At 38.7% G+C, this 21,140-nt stretch overlaps 2 protein-coding genes across 20 annotated transcripts in view; one reads left to right on the top strand and one right to left on the bottom strand.

Moving 5' to 3' along the window:
- FBXL13 (F-box and leucine rich repeat protein 13) overlaps positions 1–21,140 on the bottom strand; it is a 262,519-nt gene that overhangs the window by 152,776 nt on the left and 88,603 nt on the right. For all 17 annotated transcript variants that reach the window (XR_004268363.1, XM_032276371.1, XM_032276367.1 and 14 more), the window contains 2 exons: positions 8,198–8,250; positions 2,042–2,142 (listed from right to left, as the gene is read on the bottom strand). Coding sequence is in view for 16 of the 17 variants with exons in the window: in XM_032276371.1 (XP_032132262.1) it covers positions 2,042–2,142; positions 8,198–8,250 (154 nt within the window). In the remaining variant the exon portion in view is untranslated. The remainder of the gene's footprint in view (positions 1–2,041; positions 2,143–8,197; positions 8,251–21,140) is intronic.
- The window catches only part of LRRC17 (leucine rich repeat containing 17), a 30,784-nt gene that overhangs the window by 8,650 nt on the left and 994 nt on the right, over positions 1–21,140 (top strand). Inside the window, exons 2-4 of one of the 3 annotated variants that reach the window (XM_032276392.1) lie at positions 10,002–10,200; positions 10,727–11,633; positions 16,586–16,741. In XM_032276392.1, the coding sequence (XP_032132283.1) occupies positions 10,862–11,633; positions 16,586–16,741 (928 nt within the window). In that variant the 5' untranslated portion in view covers positions 10,002–10,200; positions 10,727–10,861. The other 2 variants (XM_032276393.1, XM_032276391.1) reach the window with 2 other exon arrangements.

Below are 21,140 nucleotides of genomic sequence, written 5' to 3'. Positions count from 1 at the left end.
AACATTAATAAAACACAAGTGATATATGTCAAAGGTATATGTCTAAACTCTGCTTGTCTGTCAGTGATGTGAGTGTCTTCTGTGCTAAATCAAAGAACAGTTTTCAAGTATTGAGAGAACATTAATGTTTTGTGCTACTTCACAATGTTGTAGCTACAGACATGACCTACTTTTAAATTTAATTTGCTTCACTAATTGTGTTCTCCATCACTTTAAGTCTAAACAATAAATCAAGCCCTGATTTGTAATGTTTGACGTTTTCCATGGTATAGAATACTTCCATATTGGCCAAATCCAAGCTGCCAATGAGAGGTCACCAAACATGGATTTGGGAAAAAATGGGCAGTAGCACTCTATTCTGTAGCATTTTCACCAAAGAGATACAATAGACATAAACAACCACAAGAACACAGATAAAGTAACATGTAGAAAAATATTAGAAAGCAATGAGTTTTAATTATTTCTTGCCTGTATAAGAATTTTAGATATATAAGGAGAAATCACACATCATTCGATAAAAGTTTTATTCAATAAATGCTGCCGAAATAATTGGTTAGCTATTTAACAACATTCAAAATGTAAAACTATGTTTAGCTTATATACTGCACAAAAATAAGCCTTGGGCCACATGGGCTGTAGCTTGCTGACCCCTGATTTAGATCATTGCTTCATTCATCTACAAAGATTAATTCTAGATTGACTACATATTTAAGTAAAAATACATGCATACACACAAATAAGCAAATGTATATTAAATGCCTGGCAGGAGGAAGACTATATTTAAGAGCATCAGAAGAAATTTCAAAGGGAAAGCTTTATAGATTTGACTTTTTAAAAGTGGCAGCTTAGTTAATGGGATAAACAGAAAATATGGTCCCACTTCTTAGGCTGGCACCTTTGCAGAAAATGGTTAGAGTCAGAAGACAAAGAAAATTACCACCCAGAATTTTCTATGTAAACTTTCCTAAATGTCTCATCACTGTTATTTTTCAAAGGAGCTCAAAAAGCTATATTCTCAAAAATAGTTCATTCTTTCACAATAGTTTGAGAAATGTTTTTTCAAAGTCAAATTTGAATCTCTCCTAGTGTGATCATATACCCTTCTTTACTGGTCTTTCTGTAGTGAAAATAAAGAATTGGGCCAGGTACGGTGGCTCATGCCAGCACTTCAGGAGGCCCAAGTGGGCAGATCACTTGAGCCCAGGAGTTTGAGACCAGCCTGGGCAACATAGTGAAACCCCATCTCTACAGAAAAACACAAAAACTAGCTGGGCATGGTAACACACTCCTGTACTCCCGGCTACTCAGGAGGCTGAGGTGGGAGGACTGTTTGAACCCAGGAGATTGAGGCTGCAGTAAGCCATGATTGTGCCATTGCACTGCAGCCTGGGTGGCACAGTTAAGACCCTGTTTCAAAAAAAAACAAACTAAAAAGAATAACTGACATAAATTTGTGATACATTTGAATATTCTGTCAACTCTTTTGTTATTCTGTCCCTTCTCCTCCGAAAAAGAGAAGCAATATTCAGTGTTGTCAATACTCCATAAACAGTCAAAAAATAACCAGTGTGAGGCTCCTTAGAGGTGGTAAGGGTCTCAACAGGTAGCCAGAGCATGGAAACAGGGATCTGGGACAAGAGTGTTCAATGTTTGGTAACGAGGATGTTGGCATTCTATCAAGAAGAGGGCCCAGACACCAAACTGGAATGTAAGGGCCAGAGAGCTCGACTGCCCAGGATGGGGGACCAGAAAGAAACGGGCAGGCAAAGTCTAACCCAAGCTACTGGGCACATTGCTGTAAGAGTGACAAAAATGTTAGCCAAGGCAGAAAACCAGTTATTCAAACTGAACTGGCCAACTAGGGAGAGCGCAGGCACCAGCTTAGGAACTTGAAAGCATCCAGCAGTCCCTTGTCAGAATAGCAGTGTCCCAGTGGCAGGGTGTTGATAAAGGCAACACTGCCTTTGCAGAATGCTAGAGCAAGTCAAAGACTTTGGGAGCATAATTATTTTCAGTGTCCTACAAATAACACAAGCATTACCTCGGCAGGAGTCGCATTGTCCTGTTGGTGATAGTTGTGTTAGACAGATTGAGATACAGGACCCCTGGACAGCCCTCAGAAATGTGTCTCATTGATTCATCCTGCATGAAAAACAGAAAGAAGATGTTTATCAAATTCTAACAGACTTTGCAATTTCCCCGTTATCTTTCTATTATCTCTCCTCCTATTTCAGAAAAATATATATGCAAGAGTTGGTTTCTTCATATTCTTTATCTGATACTAGGTTGAAATGAAATTAAAAAGAAGCCAATACTTTTGCTCAAAGCATCATTACTCAGGCCGGGTGCAGTGGCTCATGCCTGTAATCCCAGCACTTTGGGAGGCCGAAGAGTGCGGATCACAAGGTCAGGAGTTTGAAACCAGCCTGGCCAACATGGTGAAACCCCATCTCTACTAAAATTACAAAAATTAGCAAGGCATAGTGGCTCATGCCTGTAATCCCAGCTACTCAGGAGGCTGAGGCAGGAGAATAGCTTGAACCCGGGAGGCAGAGGTTGCAGTGAGCCGAGATCATGCAATCACACTCTAGCCTGGGGCGACAGAGTGAGACTCCATCTCCAAAAAAAAAAGGAAAAAAAAGCATAATTACTCCCTCCTTTTCCCTTTCCTTGGAAATAAAATCTCATTCTATCACAATGACACTTCATTAAAATGTGAACCCATGCATGTTCAACTGTGTCACAAGAAATTTGAGCTCAAAAGTCAAAAAGTGTCAAACACTTCTCACTCTTCATATGCAGGAAAGCAATTAAAAATGGATCCATTTTAAACTTACAAAAATTATTCTGAAAGACAAGAATAGTAAACACTCTCAACAACAGGACTTCAGTAACAGTCCATATTTATACACATATACCTTTATACATAGATGTGTGTGTGTAATTAAGCTTCTGTGGTTCTGCTAACAAAATATTTTAAATAGCTGAACAGATTTTCACTAAATTTATGATAAATTTGAGATGGCTAAAATAAAATATTGGCTACATGCCAGCTAGAGTTGGGGTTAGGGTGAGGGAGAATCTCAAAGATTCAAGCATCCTTCCCCCTGAAAGTGCAAAACTGAAGTAAGACAGTAGTGTGACTGTGAAGTAAGAGAGACAGAAAAACAGGTTTCAAGCACAGATTCTAAATTGAAACTTACAAGACCAGATGAATTGCAAGCTTTGATTGCAATAAGCTGCTTTTTGTATAGGTAACACTATAGAAAATACAATGAGTACCAGCAGATTTTTATTTAAGGATTGATGAATCTCCCCAGAAACCTCAACAGGGCAATCAGTTTAACTATTAGTGGTGCAGCCAATGTTTGACACTACATAAGTCCTGAAAAGAATAGACCATTGCAGGTATCTATCTATCTGGAAGAGGTAAATTATGAGAAGGCTAGATGATGTAGTTCTGAGAATTCTGCATCACAAATATGGCCACTCCTCACACCACTAAGAATAGTAAAGGCTTACACTCAGCAGGATCATTGATGTTTAACATTCTATTCATTACTATTTCCAGTAGTCAGGGATTTTTAAAATAATAAAATCCTGCAGGTCAGAGCACCTGTCATACTCAGATAGGAACTGGTTGGTTTATAGGGACAGTAAATCATACCTTAAAGAGAACACAAGATTCTATTTTAAGCTGCAAACCTCTGTGATTCTGCTATAGGGAAGGTTCTATGCACCCATACTGCATGAGAGGCCAGTGCAGAGCTTTTGAGAAACATTACTCTTAACTGTATTCAAGCTGTCAGCAATTTTTCTAGATGCCCCATTACCAAAATGTAGGATTTGAATGGGTATGGATAGATAAAATGTGTACAGTACAATTTTTCCAAAAAGAATGGCAAGAATAACCATAATGAGTGGCACTGTACTCTAATACAGAGAAAACCTGTCTTTGAAAACGTTCAGCATGCCAATCAAGTGTCAAAGTGATCATACACTTGTTGAAAAACCTTGGCAAAATGCAAATAAGGTTGGGCAAGGAGAGGAGAGAGAGTTGGCTTAAACACCCTCAGAGAGACAACCACAAAGAAGATGAAAATATGGGACCAGGAAGAGGAAGATGGAGTAGGAAATCTGACTTTGTGCTTGAGATGAGGAGGCAATTCATTCTCTGCATTTTCCTGTCTAGAGAAGCTTGAACATCCAAACAAATTTAGAATACTCCCATTCTCTTGTACTTAAAAGAATTCAAGACTTAATCCCCAAATGTTTGAACACATAAATGCAAAAACTGAGTGCCTATATTGCAGAATGGCTTATGAATTTGTCCACAACATACTCAAATCCTTCTGAAAGTAATATAGTTGATAAGACAAGCTTAGAAATCAAAGCTCTTTGAATGAATGTTACCCAACTCTTTAAATGTAAGCCTGTGTCCCAGTCTACGTCTCAAGGGGAAAAAAATAGTAAAATGTAGCTGGATAAAATTATCACCCCTGTATATTATTAGACTCCAAAACTGGACAAGACTTTGATGTTCACAAATTCAATGCAGATGGCATTGTTTTGACTTCCCTATTAGAGGGTCGAACTCAAATAATATGATTTTTTACTCAAGTACAGAACTGAAGCTCCCTGAGGGCAAGAACTGAAAAATGATTTATTTTTTAATTCCCTCCGACACCTAGCAGAACATATTTAACATAGTAGGTGCTAAAACATCCACAGAAAGAATAAATCCATTTGACAAACAACCTCATTATAAACACAGGCAGGCATCTGGAGAATGTGGTAGTCAACATCTAAAATCCCTCTTCATGAAGGAGCCCATGTTCACTTTGCTAGTGGAGAAAGAGTGTAACCAAAGAAAGTAGAACATTTTTTCACTGATATCATCTTTGTCAGGTCTGACTATGCCTCCCTTTCTTGTGGATGACCCTTAAGGGCACATTTGAACATAAACAGCTTATTTACGTCAAAGTACAAGCCACTGAGACGATGCTTAGTTTACCGTCTAGGGTGGTTCTTCATGTTCTGCTGGACGGGGATTAAACAACTAATTTAAATGCTGAATTTGTGTGTTGAGGTAAGGAGTAGAGGTGTTCTGAGGGTCTTAATATTTTTCTGTACACATTCTATTTAAGTATAATGCCTTCCATCTTTTGAAAAGACATTTTACTGTGGAAATAGGGGATGAATTTCATGGGGAAAAATTACTAAAGGAGAATTTTCAAAGTGCTCCATTCTAAAATGGGAGATATATTGGTAAACATAAGTGTAATAGACAGTTTGAAGTATCCATGTTGAAGTACTGAGACCAATTAACTTCTCCCTCTTCTGAGTTCAGGAGAAAAGAGGGAGAAATTAATTCCATCAGCCAGGTGCGGCGGCTCATGCCTGTAATCCTAATGCTTTGGGAGGCCGAGTGGGGCAGATCACTTGAGCTCAGGAGTTTGAGACAAGCCTGGCCAACATGGTGAAACCCCATCTCTACTAAAATTACAAAAACTAGCCAGGCACAGTGACACATGACTATAATCCCAGCTACTCAGGTGGCTGAGACAGAAGAATCACTTGAACCCGAGAGACGGAGGCCATAGTGAGCCAAGGTCGCACCACTGCACTTCAGCCTGGGTGACAGAGCAAGACTTCACCTCAAAATAAATAAATAAATAAATAAATAAAATTAGAAATTAACTATGTCAAAACGTGAATGGAACTGTATAGTGCTAGGGGGTTGAGAGAAAATGAAGGGTGACTTTTTAAATGGCATAGGTTCTTTTAGGGGTGAGGGAAATGTTCTAAAGTTGGTTGTGGTGATGGTCACACAACTCTGTCAATGTATCAAAACCATGAAATTGTACATTTTAAGTGGGTAAATTTAATCTCTATATAAATACAAATTTATTGTATCTCAATAAAGCTGTTTTTTAAAGGTCACTAAAAAAAAGAGAGCAGGAAGACCCAATAGAATTGAAGAGTGTGTTAAAGAATGAAAAGGTGTTAGCCAGGTTGGGCTGGGGTGGTGGGAAAGGAAGCGTGGTCATTTAGACAGATGGAAAAACAAGTTCAAGGACACAAGGAAATAGCATGACATGAACAGGGAACTTCAAGTGGTTCAGTATTTAAATTGAGTAGAAATGGGAAAGAAAAAACTAGAAAGATGAGGCTATAAAAGTGAGGCTGAGAGGGAGCAGGGAGGAGCCAATTCATGCAGTCTTTTCACTGGCAAGGAGAGCTTCCCCTTCATGGTGGAGTTGGTGCCTCATGATTGGCATTCCACAGCCAGGCCTTCCTCCTATTCCCTTCTGTCTCCTCAGGGACTTGCTCCGTGAGTTGCTTCAGCTGACTCTCCATCATCCTCTATAAACCTGTTTCCATTTTCCTGCCCCTGTTTTCTTCTACCACTCTCTAAGCCATTTTTCCTGGAAAGATCAGTGTATGCCTCATGCCTCACCTTCTCACCTCTTGTCCACATCACAATTCACGACAAATAGATTTCTGCTCCAATATCCCACTCAAACTGTTGTAGCAAAACATGGCAGTCCCTTCTTATTCTCAAACCTACAATGCATTTTTTAGTCCTTTTCTTACCTGTTCACTTTGGTTCTTTCTGAAACTCTTTACTCACTATCATTTTGTGATACCTCTTCATTGTCAACCTACTTCTCTTACTAATCCTTCTGAATATCCTCTGTCTGCTCCTAAAAGTCAGCATTCCCTAATGCTCACCTTTAAGTCTTCTCCTCTCAAACCTTCTCTCTAAGTTTATCTTATTCACTCTTTTATTTTTTTATTTTTTTTTTTGAGACAGAGTTTCGCTCTTGTTACCCAGGCTGGAGTGCAATGGCGCGATCTCGGCTCACTGCAACCTCCGCCTCCTGGGCGCAGGCAATTCTCCTGCCTCAACCTCCTGAGTAGCTAGGATTACAGGCACGTGCCACCATGCCCAGCTAATTTTTTGTATTTTTAGTAGAGACGGGGTTTCACCATGTTGACCAGGATGGTCTCGATCTCTTGACCTCGTGATCCACCCGCCTCGGCCTCCCAAAGTGCTGGGATTACAGGCTTGAGCCACCGCGCCTGGCTTATTCACTCTTGTGATGTTAATTATGACTTATACATAGATGTCAACCCAAGATGGAATCTCGATTCTAGCCAATGTTGTCCATTGCTTACTTGGTATCTCCAGATAATTGCATTCACTAAATATTATTGAACATAATATGCCAAAGTTTGTGCTGGGTGCTATGACTACCACAAAGAATAAGACACATCTCTTGCCCTTTGGGTCTCTTAGGCTATTGGAGGAAGCAGAAACCCTATGATTAAGGATACTTATCGTAGGAACCTAGAGGAGCAGTGGTGAACCCAGCCCTGGAAGCCAGTGATGTCCTGGTAGAAGAGGTGATAATACGCTTTAAAACCTGACAAAGAGGAAAGCACCACTTGGGGACAAAGGGAAAGGGCATTCTAAGCAAAGAACAAATGCACAACTACAAGGAGCAACTTGGAGCATGCAGCAAAGGACACTCAGCAGCTGTAGTCACTGAAAATTAGTGTGTACATGGAAACTGAGGCAAGTGAGGCTGGAAAGGGAAGCAGAGGCAAAACCACAGAGGGTCTTCAAGGTAGAGTAATATTAAAGAGCTTTGGCTTTATCCAATTGTGTAGATGACGGGAGTGTGTGTAGTTAACGGAAGATGAAAGTGAAGTAGTCATATCTGCCCTTTACAAAGAGTATAAAGTGCTCATAGAATGGAAGACAAGTTGGGGACAGAGGGAAAGACAAGAGACAGGAACTAGGAAGAAAGCAACTAGGGATACATGTTCATTTCCATCTTCTTGGGTATAGCTGCTGATAGCCATGAAGATAAAATGAGCCTATCATGTCTAATGGGGCCTAATTTTTTTCTGTCTCATACACACATACCATTAAATATAAATACAATTCATTGTGGATAGTCCTTGAAAAATTTCTACTTGTCAGAGGCTCCAATACTGACCATACATCTACATGATTAATATTAGCATTGTACAGATGGAGTAAAATTTCTTGTCAATGTTTAACATAGTTTGCTCTTTTCCACATTGAATCCCAAATAATCACACAACCATCTACTCTGCATATTGGCACTCCAATGTAGCAAGTCAATCTATATAAACAGCAGTAAAAATGGTTGCTTATACTCACTGTGAATGTTGGGCAGTCAGAGACATTCAACTCTTGCAAGTTCCTACAGTGGCCTAAATCAAATAAGTTACACATTACTAAACTACATATTACAAATGTTTAAACAAAGTTTTTCTATCCTACATTGAATGCAATGTATTCATTAGAAAACAAACAAAAACCTTGGCAAGTAATATGTTCTGAGTATATGGTTTCTTTTCCCAGAAAAATGACTTTTTTGGGCTTCAGAATTAAAATATATACACATGTTTATTATTGTTTGAGGATTATAGGAGCAAGGGGAAAAGAGAAAAATATTACTTTAGGAAAAACACTACTATATATACTTAGTGCTTTTAGCTTGGAAGCACTTGAAGAAAACCAGCCTGATTTTTTGTGCATGGTTTTTTGTTTTCTTTTAACATTTTAATATGAAAATTTTTAAACATACAAAAAAGTGGAAAGAACTGTATAATAAATATATAGCCACTGCCTGGATTCTAATTTATATTTTACTGTATTTGCTTTACCACATATACACCTACTCATTCATCTCTCTATACATCCCTCAATCATCTTATTTTTGTATGCATTTCAGAGTAAGTTGCAGACACTAGTAAACTTCCCCCCATATACTTCAACATGTATATAATAAATAATTCAGCATGCATAATAACAAAGCGAATAGTTGACATAATTTTTTTAGGTCAAACTTATATATGATTTATAATGAATTACAAATAGACAAATGAAGGGCCAGAGAGGCAAAGCACCTGATTAGCTCTGGGACCAGAGGCCACAGTACAGCTATGAACTCTCAGGAAAAATGAGACATGTATCCAAACAGCTAGACGGAAAAGTGTTTCACAATCAGTGTCCTGAATCTCAGTGGACAGTAAATAAAACTCCAAATCTGAGACAGAAGAGAAGTAACTAGGGAGGCCACACAAACAAGTGACTGGGATAAATGCTTGAAGCAAAGAAAAGGGAAGGCATTCTGTGGAGACCCCAAGAAGCAGGAAAACTCCAGGCAAAGGGGTGATTCTGCATTCAAATTGCCACAACAAATAGAAAACACATTTGCTGCTCATAACCACATAGCCCCACACTAATAACAACAGACATGTTAGCAGTTATAAATCCATTTCAAACATTTCTTCCTTTGCCAAAAGTGGACTGCATCCTAAGTGATATATGCAAACCAGAAATACTTTCAGAATTTTTTTAAAAATGAAAACAATTGGTAAAAATGTACGCAACCTGGAAGTCCTCAATAATTTTGATTAAGGAGAAAATAGATTTCCCAGACAATACAAGTTATGAAATAAATGTCCTTACAGTATACAATAGTTATTCTGTTTTGTTTTTTTGAGACAGGATCTCACTCTGTCACTCAAGCCAGAGTGAAGTTGGCGCCATGTCGGCTCACTGCAGCTTCAACCTTCCAGGCTCAGGTGATCCTTCCACTTCAGCAACCCCCACTCCCATTCCCAAGTAGCTGACACTACAGGTGCATACCACCATGCTCGGATAATGTCTGTATTTTTTGTAGAGACAGGGTTTCCCCATGCTGCCCAGACTGGTCTCCTGGGCTCAAGCAATCTGCCCGCTTCGGCCTCCCAAAGTGCTGGGATTACAGGCATGAGCCATTGCACTCAGCCAGAACAGTTATTTGAGAGTAATTCATCAGTTCAACAAATATTTATCAAGGAAATACAGCAGTTAACAAAACAGACAAAAATCTTTTCCCTTAAGGAGTTAAGTTTCTAGTCAGGAGAGACTAACAGTAAACAAAAGAAGTTAAATACCATATCTACTTTGACAGACGGTGATTAACTGCTACGGAGAAAAAATGAAACAAGAAAAGGAATTGGGAGCACCCAACAAGTGGGACGGAATGTGATTTAAAATGGGTCTGAACAGGAAGTTTTCACTGAAAAGGTAACACTTGAGCCAAGACGTGCAGGAGATGACAAGGGCAGTGCCATTGACCTCAAGCATCTCTGGAGCCTACACTCAACATGGTTGGTGATTGGGAGACAGTAGAGGACAGAAAAAAATAAGCTCAGAAAGACAACCATTCAAGTTCTACCCTTGTGTGTACATCTCAAGGCTGTGTGGAGAATTCTTTTAATTTCTTAAATCCGATGTGATGATGAACTACAGGTTTCAGTTTTTATCAGGCTGAGTCCTAACATTTGTGACTACTTCCCTGGGGCTGGCCACTGTGAAGCATCTTATGCACATGAGCCTATTTTATTCTCCCAAAAATAGTAGGAGGTATCCTCAGTCCTGTTTTACAGATGCTGAATATGAGGTTAAATAACATAACTAGCCTAGGTTGATACAGTTAAGCAGGTAAGAGAGCCTTGATTCAAACTCAGGACACATTCAGCCTCTAACCCAGGCAACTAAGAGGGGCAGAAGCTTTCTACGTCACTGTTCTGTGGAACTAGACGGCCTTTGCCTTTAAAAAGTCTGTTTGTCAATAACACAGCGCTTGCAATGTGCCTTAACTTTTAATACACATTTTTTTCTCTTCCAACCTAGGGACTCCACGTACCCCAGCTGGGTCTCATTGTTCCAGAACTGCATTAGTTAAGATTACCCAAACTTGGATTTCAAAGGAATACTTTCATTGTTCCATCTGTCACACGAAGTAATTGGGGCCAGCTGGATGTCAGGATGCGCGTGGTTACCATTGTAATCTTGCTCTGCTTTTGCAAAGCTGCTGAGCTGCGCAAAGGAAGGCCAGGCACTGTGAGAAGCCGAGTGAATCATGGCCCTGCGGGTGGAGGCCGGAGAGGCTCCAACCCAGTCAAACGCTACACACCAGGCCTCCCATGTGACGTGTACACATATCTCCATGAAAAGTACTTAGATTGTCAAGAAAGAAAATTAGTTTATGTGCTACCTGATTGGCCTCAGGATTTGCTGCACATGCTGCTAGCAAGAAACAAGATCCGCATATTGAAGAACAACATGTTTTCCAAGTTTAAAAAGCTGAAAAGCCTGGATCTGCAGCAGAATGAGATCTCTAAAATTGAGAGTGAGGCGTTCTTTGGTTTAAACAAACTCACCACCCTCTTACTGCAGCACAACCAGATCAAAGTCTTGACAGAGGAAGTGTTCATTTACACACCTCTCCTGAGCTACCTGCGTCTTTATGACAACCCCTGGCACTGTACTTGTGAGATAGAAACGCTTATTTCAATGTTGCAGATTCCCAGGAACCGAAATTTGGGGAACTATGCCAAGTGCGAAACCCCACAAGAACAAAAAAACAAAAAACTGCGACAGATAAAATCTGAACAGTTGTGTAATGAAGAAGAAAAGGAACAATTGGGCCCGAAACCCCAAGTGTCAGGGAGACCCCCCGTCATCAAGCCTGAGGTGGACTCAACTTTTTGCCACAATTATGTGTTTCCCATACAAACACTGGACTGCAAAAGGAAAGGTTTGTACTTTTCTTGCTTTTTCATTTTCATGAATAACTTAAAATGGTCTTTGAATCTTATAATCCTCCCTACACCCGACCATGCCTTGGAATTCTTGATGTCACTTCCACCAGAAATCTTTCCCTAGTGACAATAGAATTTATCCAAAGCTTTTCTGGGGTCCAGACTCAAGGCAGTTGGTAATCCAAGGACAATGACAGGAGGGAAGGAAGTATCCTCAGGAGGGCAGCCATTTGGGTTCCACTCATTTGCACATCGCAAGCTGTCACTGTAAGGAATTTCTTTCATCTTAAATCCAATTTAATTTAGGTAGGTAAACCAAGGTGTGTGAAAATAAGTGCATATGCCATCTATATAACCCGACTTACACGGATTATAGTCAAAACATGGTGTGCATCTGTGAGATGACAACCTCAAAGAGAAAACATCTGCAGAACAGGACTGTGACAGCACTCTGAGACACAGTGAAAGTAATGGTGCTTCCATATTTCTCATCATTTAGTCCCAGCTTTTAATTAATGCTCCTTTTTTTTTTTTTTTTGAGATGGACTCTCACTGTGTTGCCGGAGTTCGAGTGCAGTGGTACGATCCTGGCACACTGCAACCCTCACCTCCTGGGTTCAAGCGATTCTCCTGCCTCAGCCTACCAAGTAGTAAATGCTTCTTAACATCCTATATCTTAATTATTTCCAAATTACCTGGAATAAAACAACAAAAATGTAAAGAACTAAATTTAAAATATTTAATCTGAGAACTATGAGACTAAAGAAATCTTTCTAGAATATTACCTACTCCCTGCAAATCATTACTGGGTTTTGCAACCCATGCAATTCTTGTGCTAGTATTACACAGGATGTGCAAATGCAAGATAAAGTCATGAGCTAAGAAAACAGATGGGAGATTTTAGTAATGCTCTTGACGTGCCAGTGAAGATCAATGTTCTCAAAGTGTAGTCAGGGAACTGCTAATCTAACCTACAATAAAAAACCATGTAACAAATGTCTGTATGTTTCATTTCTGGCATGGTTTAATAATTTATTTGTAATATTAAATTAAAGCCAGATGTCATTAAATGAGGTTCATATAGAACATGGTATCATTTCTTCCACTTACATTGGGAAATTTTGCTGTTTTGTTTCTTTGAGGGCAAGAGAAATGGATAGTTCAGAGAGGAAGCCCTGGTTCCTCTCAAGAGAATGTTAGGCAGGCATTATTAACATTGTCACGCAACCTGAACCAGAAATAAATTTTCTCATTTACCAGCAAAGTCATGTTCAAGCCCTGTCCCACCATCCCGCACCCCCACCCCCAATTGTAAAGATGGCACCTGGTTAGATCCCACAGCAGCCATGTGGCACAGGGAGGTTTGCTTACCAAGACACCCTGTGAACTGTATATAATTCACTGCCATAGGAGAGCAGTTATATATAGCTTCATAACCTGGGACATGCCATTCTTGGCTCCAGGTACCCACACATGCTGTCCACAACTTCCAGGAAGCTAGTAATATTCCCATTTACAGATTAGGAAAATGAAGCTCAAAGAGCTTCAGTCACTTGACCATGGGTTTCACAGGTAAGCACCAAAGCTAAAATTGAATCTTGGGGTCTACCTAAGCCACAGCCTATGCGCTCTCTACTTCACACTGCTATCTTCCAAAATTGATCTGAGCATATTCAAACAATCAGCTGCCTCAACAATGCACACATTAGAAAATTTCGAAGAGTCAGTAAATATAGTTTTTCTGTAGCCAGATTGTGTAGAATTTCTCAGATACTGTTATCACGAGTCCTTAGTGCTTCATGCTAAAGAGCTTGTTTATTAGAATTTCCTTCGTGGTGCTTAGATTGAAAACTGGAATTGTATATTTTTAATACTAATACAAAGCTACTATCCTAGATTTTAGTTAGAATGCTTGATATTGCTGAGTTTCTAACCTCAAGCTACAGTGAATTTACACTTGCTATATCAGATATAAATGAGAAAAGTAGGTAGAATTAAGTTTATTAATTATCTGAGAAAAACACCATCTATACAAGATTTAAAACTTCTACAACGAGACTACACTGTGCTCTAAGAAGAAATGACATGTTAGGAATGTCTCTTTTTCACTGCATTTATGCTCTTGGGCTATTCCTTCCCCCAATAAGCCTATTTCTGCTTTTTTCCTTTTTTCCCCATAATATTTTTTCTTTTTCTCTTGAAAAACTTCAGCTTATAAAAATAAAAGTACATTTTATTGCTTTCTTTAACTTATTGTTGTCTAACACAACCTTCCAGAAATGCTCCATAAATTCATACAGTTGCTTTAAAAATATGCATCATTTACTGAAACACAATATAAATAAGGTTTCATGATATACACACTTAGCATATATAATACTGGGTCATCAAAGGACAACATAAATTCCTCCAAGTATTAATGACTATGTAATTCAGAGCCTATTATTTTAGATCATAAGTGAAGGGTAGGCCAGGCGTGGTGGCTCATGCCTGTAATCCCAGCACTTTGGAAGGCTGAGGCAGGCAGATCACTTGAGGTCAAAAGTTTGAAACCAGCCTAGCCAACATGGTGAAACCGGCCAGGTGCAGTGGCTTATGCCTATAATCCCAGCATTTTGGGAGGCCGAGGCAGGCAGATCACAAGGTCAGCAGTTCAAGACCAGCCTGACCAACATGGTAAAACCCTGTCCCTACTAAAAAAATCAAAAAAATTAGCCAGGTATGGTGGCACACACCTGTAATCCCAACTACTCAGGAGGCTGAGGCAGGAGAATCACTTGAACCCAGGAGGTGGAGGTTGCAGTGAGCAGAGATCGCACCACTGGAGACTGTACTCCAGCCTAGGCGACAGAGCAAGACACTGTCTCAAAAAAAAAAAAATGGTGAAACTCCATTTCTACTAAAAAAAAAAAATAGGCATGGTGGCAGGCACCTGTAATCCCAGCTACTCGGGAGACTGAGGCACCAGAATTGCTTCAACCCAGAACACAGAGGTTGCAATGAGCCTAGATCATGCCACTGTACTCCAGCCTGGGCAAGACTCTATCTCAAAAAAAAAAAAAAGATTAAGGGTAGCTTTGTCTTTTAATATTATCAATACAAATGGCTTTCACTATGGTTTAAATCTAGTGATTCATTTCATCCTTTATTTTTCATTTTTTGTTATATTGCTGATTCCCATAAATTCAAAGGGAAAAGTCTTGTTTATTAAATTCCCTTTGGTAGTGCCTGTCACAGAGCCATGTGCTTTAGATTGATGATGATAACTGGACTGTTCTTCTTTATTCTTTCAAAGCAGTAATTTAAGCAACGTTTGAAGGTAAAAATACATCAAAGTTAAAAATCATGGTTAGAATTAAAGTGTGACAACCTGAGGCTCTGTACAGTATACCACATGTACATGATCACACACAGAGAACTTGCATACAGATTCCCCAACTCAGAGTTGAGCCTGGCCCAGCTGACCTGCAATGAGTCAGACAGTGTGTGTAGTAGACCTAACATGTGCCAGTTCAACCACAAAGACCTCAATGATCACTATGTATTTTTGCCTTAAATATCTAATGGCAAGAAAAAGAAATAATAGCTTTATTCACTAAGAAACAGATTCTTTGCCAACAAATCCTAGTTTTTCAAAGGGAATAAATGTGAGACTAGTTGAAAGGCATATTTATGCAATATTGAGGTCAAAGAATTGCCAAGAATATATGAAAGCCAGAGTTTTTAAACTGCTTTCAGCTTCACATTGACCAGAATAGTTTACCATTTTTAAGGAGTTATTTTACTTCTAACATCAGACAAGGGAAAATTATGCAGGTAATTCCCTTAGCTGCCTCCAAAGTTAAGGGAACAAGATTACTGCAGCTTGAACAATAGTTAAGAATTTAGTATTTGCAATAAACAGGGCCACTTATGTCTCTTTTCTTACTACTACCAAGCTTTCAAGACAGTTCTGAGGTTGCTGACAACGAAGATAGCCTGCTAAATGGGGAAATTGCCTGGATAAATTTTCTAATTTCCTTCTCAAAATCAACAAGGTTTGGTTGGAGGAGGAAAAAGGCTTGTGAGGGGTAATAATATGGTATTTGTTGAGGCATTTACCAAGAATTTGGGGTAGCAGTATATATGAAATATGCATACCAAGTGGTGCCTGGGTTAGAAAAAGGGGCATTGATCAAATTTGCCTTCTGGTTTGGGGAAATGTGTATTTATATACTCTTTATCAAGAGCAAACATACTTTGCATCAATATTTGCAATTCTCATTCAAGTTCTAAGGTAAAAGAACTAAAGAATTCTCCTACTCATCAACACAGCAAATGAGATTTTCCTGTGTTTTTCTAAGCCACACTAGGAAAGCCTTTGCTTTGCATTTCCTGGTATTACTTGTGGATGTTATTTTTACCCAGGGCTGTTGCTGACAATCCCAAAATGGATTCTGCAGTTTATATTCTTTTTCCAGCACCCACAGATTTGCCACATTGCCTAGGCTGAGTGTCAGGGTGTTCTCATAAACATTTTTTTCTACTCATTTATTTGTGGTTAACCCACTTTAGCTTGCCCTACAGTGGTTGCTCTGTAATCCACCCTCATGTCCAGCCCAGCACATGTGGGTTCATTAAGCAAGTCCTGATAAACAGGCTGCTTTCTACAACCTAAAAGGTGCTGACTCTGGTGACAAGGATGACCTACAGGTCTTAATGGCTTTACAGGGCCTTAGTGAGGACTCTGGCTTTCATCACAGTGAGATGGGAAGTCACTGGAGGATTTGTTACGCTTTGATAAAATGTAGCATATGCTAAGGCTTGTTTCAAACCAACTTTCTTTGGCTTTAGATATCTCTCACCCCTTCTCTGTAAGGGCTGATTCTTCAATCACACAGATACAATGGTGACCGAGAAAATGGAGGCATAAAGAGCATAATAACCTAAATATTATTAAATTTTCTAGAGTTGAAAAAAGTGCCAAACAACATCCCTCCAGATATTGTTAAACTTGACTTGTCATACAATAAAATCAACCAACTTCGACCCAAGGAATTTGAAGATGTCCATGAGCTGAAGAAATTAAACCTCAGCAGCAATGGCATTCAATTCATTGATCCTGGTAAGTTTCCCTGAATAGCCCCTTCAGTGGGTGGGCAAATGTTCCGTGATTTTTTTTCTATGGCAACACTTATATACAGTAAATAAATTTAGTGTAAAAATAACTGAACTAAACTAAATAATAAAAAATGTACGAGGTTGAATTAAACATGACACTTATACTAGGAGTTGTTTGGCACTCAAAAAAATACTTGCCAAAATGCTGCTTTATGAAGTATGTAATATCACATATTACTAACCAATATTTATTCAGTTAGCCCAAATACCGTGTTATAGAATAGATTTTAAAAGTAATATATGGCAAATGATCAACAGTATGCTAAAATGTAGTGATTTTTAAAGGGAATTTCAAAGTTGGAATTTTCTTTGCTATTCATTAAGCCCCACCTTGTTTAGAATAAATTAGAAACAAACTGCTAAGCACTGAGCTCATCAATTAGGATAAAATGTGCTCAAACCAGAGCCAGACATACTATATCTAGTCCTAGATCAAGACCAATTCTCTTTTACATCCTTCAAATCTCTTCTCCATTTGCTAAGGAAAGCCTCTGGCGAAAATGAGCTTGGTAAATTAAGTAAACACACTAGATTTGGAAAGAACTGAAAATTACTGCAATACTGACCAGATTTATAACATATATAATACACGTGCCTTCACTATGCTACTTCAATTTGAAAAGTTCTATGAAAATGATTATTAAAATTATTAATAATATAATATGTTATAAGCATTTTGAGTACAATTGTTTCCCCTGCTTTTCTTCATGATAATCTACTACCATTAATAGAATATTAGAATTTTAACACAATAAAAGTGAAAAATTAAAATGAACATTCTGGAGCCACAAAGGGATATTTTAGAATTAACATATTTTTAAAAATTAGAAAATCATAATTTTTTATAACTTCCCAAGGGAAAGCAGTATGCTACACGTAAACCTTAGCCTGTTACAGATGATGTAAACTTGGGAGTATGTTTGAATTGTGAAGTCAAAAGCAATTTTCATTTCTCAGTAAATGAGAATACTACAGATACCCTTCTCCCAAATGAAGCGAGCATTATATTAGTGTGCAAGTCAGTCACTGCTAGCCAGTCTCCACAAAGCCAGGCCACAGGGTAAAGAATCTGAAATTAGAGGCCGGGCATGGTGGCTTGTGCCTGTAATCCCAGCACTTTTGGAGGCCAAGGCAGAGGGATCATGAGGTCAGGAGTTCAAGACCAGACTGGCCAAATGGTGAAACCCGTCTCTACTAAAAAATACAAAAATTAGCTGGGCATGGTGGCTTGTGCCTGTAATCCCAGCTACTTGGGAGGCTGAAGTAGGAGAATTGCTTGAACTGGGACCTGGGAGGTGGAGGTTGCAGTGAGCTGAGATCGTGCCTCTGCACTCCAGCCTGGGCTACAGAGTGAGACTCCATCTCAAGAAAAAAAAAAAAAAAATGTGGAAGTGGAGACCCTTTCTTGCAAGAAAAGTTCACTTTGACCCTTTATAATTCCATCTCCTGCTTGACCAATCAGCACTACCCACTTCCCAAGCCCCTACCTGGCAAATTATCTTTAAAAACTCTGATCCTGGCCAGGCGTGGTGGCTCATGCCTATAATCCCAGCACTTTGGGGGGCCATGGCGGGCAGATCACCTGAGGTCAGGAGTTCGAGACCAGCCTGGCCAACATGGTAAAACCCCATTTCTGCTAAAAATACAAAAATTAACCAGTTGTGGTGGCAGGTGCCTGTAACCCCAGTTACTTGGGAGGCTGAGGCAGGAGAATCACTTTAACCCAGGAGACGGGAGGTTGCAGTGAGCTGAGATCGCACCATTGTACTCCAGCCTGTGTGAAAAGAGCAAGACTTCATCTAAAGAAAAAACAAAAAACAAAACTCTGATCCCCAAAAGCTCAGGGAGACTGATTTGAGTAATAATAAAACTCCAGTCTCCTGAACAGCCAGCTCTGCATGAATTACGCTTTCTCCATTGCAATTTCCTCTTGATAAATCAACTCTGTCTAGGGGGTGGGCAAGGTGAACTCATTGGGTGGTTACAAACCAAAGATTGACAGGACAAGCAAGCCATTCCAAAGGTCCTTGGTCAAGAGTCTAATTTCCTTCTGCTGTCATCCACAAGCAAAACCATAGTTTACCAACCATCAGTGCAAACAAGTTTTAGAGCTGTCTCAAAAAAAGATTATAATACTTATTATATGTCCTAAGTCAAATGTATTAAAGTAATGAGTAACAGTGTGACAATGTTTTAATTGCAACAAAATTAGTATGTAAAGAAAACTTGAAAAAAATGAGAAGGCAATGCAGAGACACATAACAGTGCAAAATGGACTCGCCTTGCTTCTCCTGATAGTTTTCACATGTTTCCCCTAACTGATACTTTTCATCAGTTATGGAATTCCCATAATTGCAGGGATTCATTTTCTGTCCTTAGGATCCCCTGAAGGCCTTTTATGTGTGTTCCCTGCTGACACAAAATGGTCTCTACTAACAGCAATGGTACTTCTTTTTCCCCTTTGTTGAATTCACTCTCAGGAAAGAATTTCCTACATTAATAAATATTTACTGAGCACCCAGCAAATGCCAACCACTTTCTTAGAATGAAAAAGTTCTTCTGGAACAAAAAAGTATCTCAGCACTTAAGGCAAAATAACCTAAAGAAATTTTAAAATGAAAGTTCACCTATATTTCAGGGTCTCTGAGATGAAACCCTGCAAGTAAACTTAACTTTAATGATTTTTGCTGGTAAGTATACAAATGCAGTGGGAGTCGCCAGACTTTAAAAGACGTGAATAATAATCATATAAAATGCCAGACATTGTTGTGGAAAAGAGAAAGAAGATACCCTACTAGGGAGTTTTTATCTCCTTTAAGAAACAGAGGAAAACTAGTTTTCCCAAGTGCCTGAATATATATGGTTTAAGTAACAATATACAGAATTTTCAAAATAAAATCTAGGAATGTTTACATATGCTTTTAATCTCAAGGTCTAATGTCTTGAGAAAAGTAAATCTGTGAGATCACTGACTCACAGAATTTTAGCAAACAGAAAAAAATCCAGTATCTTCAGAACACAAGGGCAGACCTTTTGTCCCCTACCCCTAAGACGTTGCTTGGTACCAAAATAGAAAGTTATTTTTCTAAGGGGGAATTATGGGTTTTTACTGAGAGAACATAAGATGAAAATAGTTAATAATATTAGTATGACCACATATTTTCCTAATTCAAAATATGCTCTACAAGGGTATTTTAAAACAATAATCAAATAATGTTTGAAACAGAAATGAAATATTTAAAACCATCTATTTCTGGAGTATCTGGCTGGTCTGTATCAACTGGAATAGAGATAACCTAGGTGTAGATTTCTTTGCTCTTAGAAGGGGGAAAAAAGCTTTTTGTTGTTTTATTTTCAGTTATATTTTATATTGGTTTTAATTATCCAACCTCCAGCAAAATTAAATACATATGGATTCAAAGCCGATAGCTACCATAGTTTGCCAAAATACAACCAGATGTTTTCAAAATGTTGGAAAAGTTGTTATTTTTGGACTCTACGGGAATAGAACCCTTCCCCCAACACTGGGATAAGGTTGTTTTCTAGGTATTTTCAGATTTACTGATAACCCAGGGAACTGTCAAATCACCACCAGGCATATTTTTCATTTTTTTTCTGCACTTATGTCTTACGTGTGAAATATTTTCTTAATTCATGTTTCTTTTTTGAGTATCTTCTTTTTCCCAGTAAGTACAAAAAAAAAAAAAAAAGAGCCCAAAATACATCTTAAAAAGCTAACTTAAAACTGATTTTTCAAACAAAATACTGTATTCTAGTCAAACTAATCAAGCGAAAAGCTTTGAGTAACAGTATATTTTACAATTTTGCAATTAGATACGTTTACAGTGGAGAAATATAATTAAAAACAAAACCTTCTTTCAACCCAGAAAATATCTCCACAAAGGTAGTAAAGAAAGAAAAACGTTCATTACTGACTAAGCATTAAACCAGAATGTGATGCGTATCACAGGCAATCCACTGAGAGACTGCAAAGACTCTCGACCCTATGTAACCAAGCAGATACCACCCATTACATACATGTTTTCCGGACAAACAATAATGAGTCCTTAAGGAAGAAGATTTGACACCACATTTTGTCACACATAATTCATCCTAACTTTACCTGTTAAATGGGGTGACTATCTGTGTTAGTTTACTGGCCTTATTCAAAGAAAAATAAATTTCTGTCTCCATGACAGAAGGTAGTTTTGCAAATAGAAGCAAGACCTCACCAAAGTTAGGACCCACCCTGCCACAGGAGCTGGAAGATGGAGGTACCATCTTCCTTGACGTTTATATTTCAAAGAGATAGCTCCCAGGTCCTTGAAAAAGACATTCTTGCA

Source organism: Sapajus apella, unplaced genomic scaffold (genome assembly GCF_009761245.1).
Source record: "Sapajus apella isolate SASKATOON/1434 unplaced genomic scaffold, GSC_monkey_1.0 scaffold7, whole genome shotgun sequence".
Taxonomy (NCBI): domain Eukaryota; kingdom Metazoa; phylum Chordata; class Mammalia; order Primates; family Cebidae; genus Sapajus; species Sapajus apella.
This window is presented reverse-complemented; position numbering and strand designations above follow the sequence as displayed.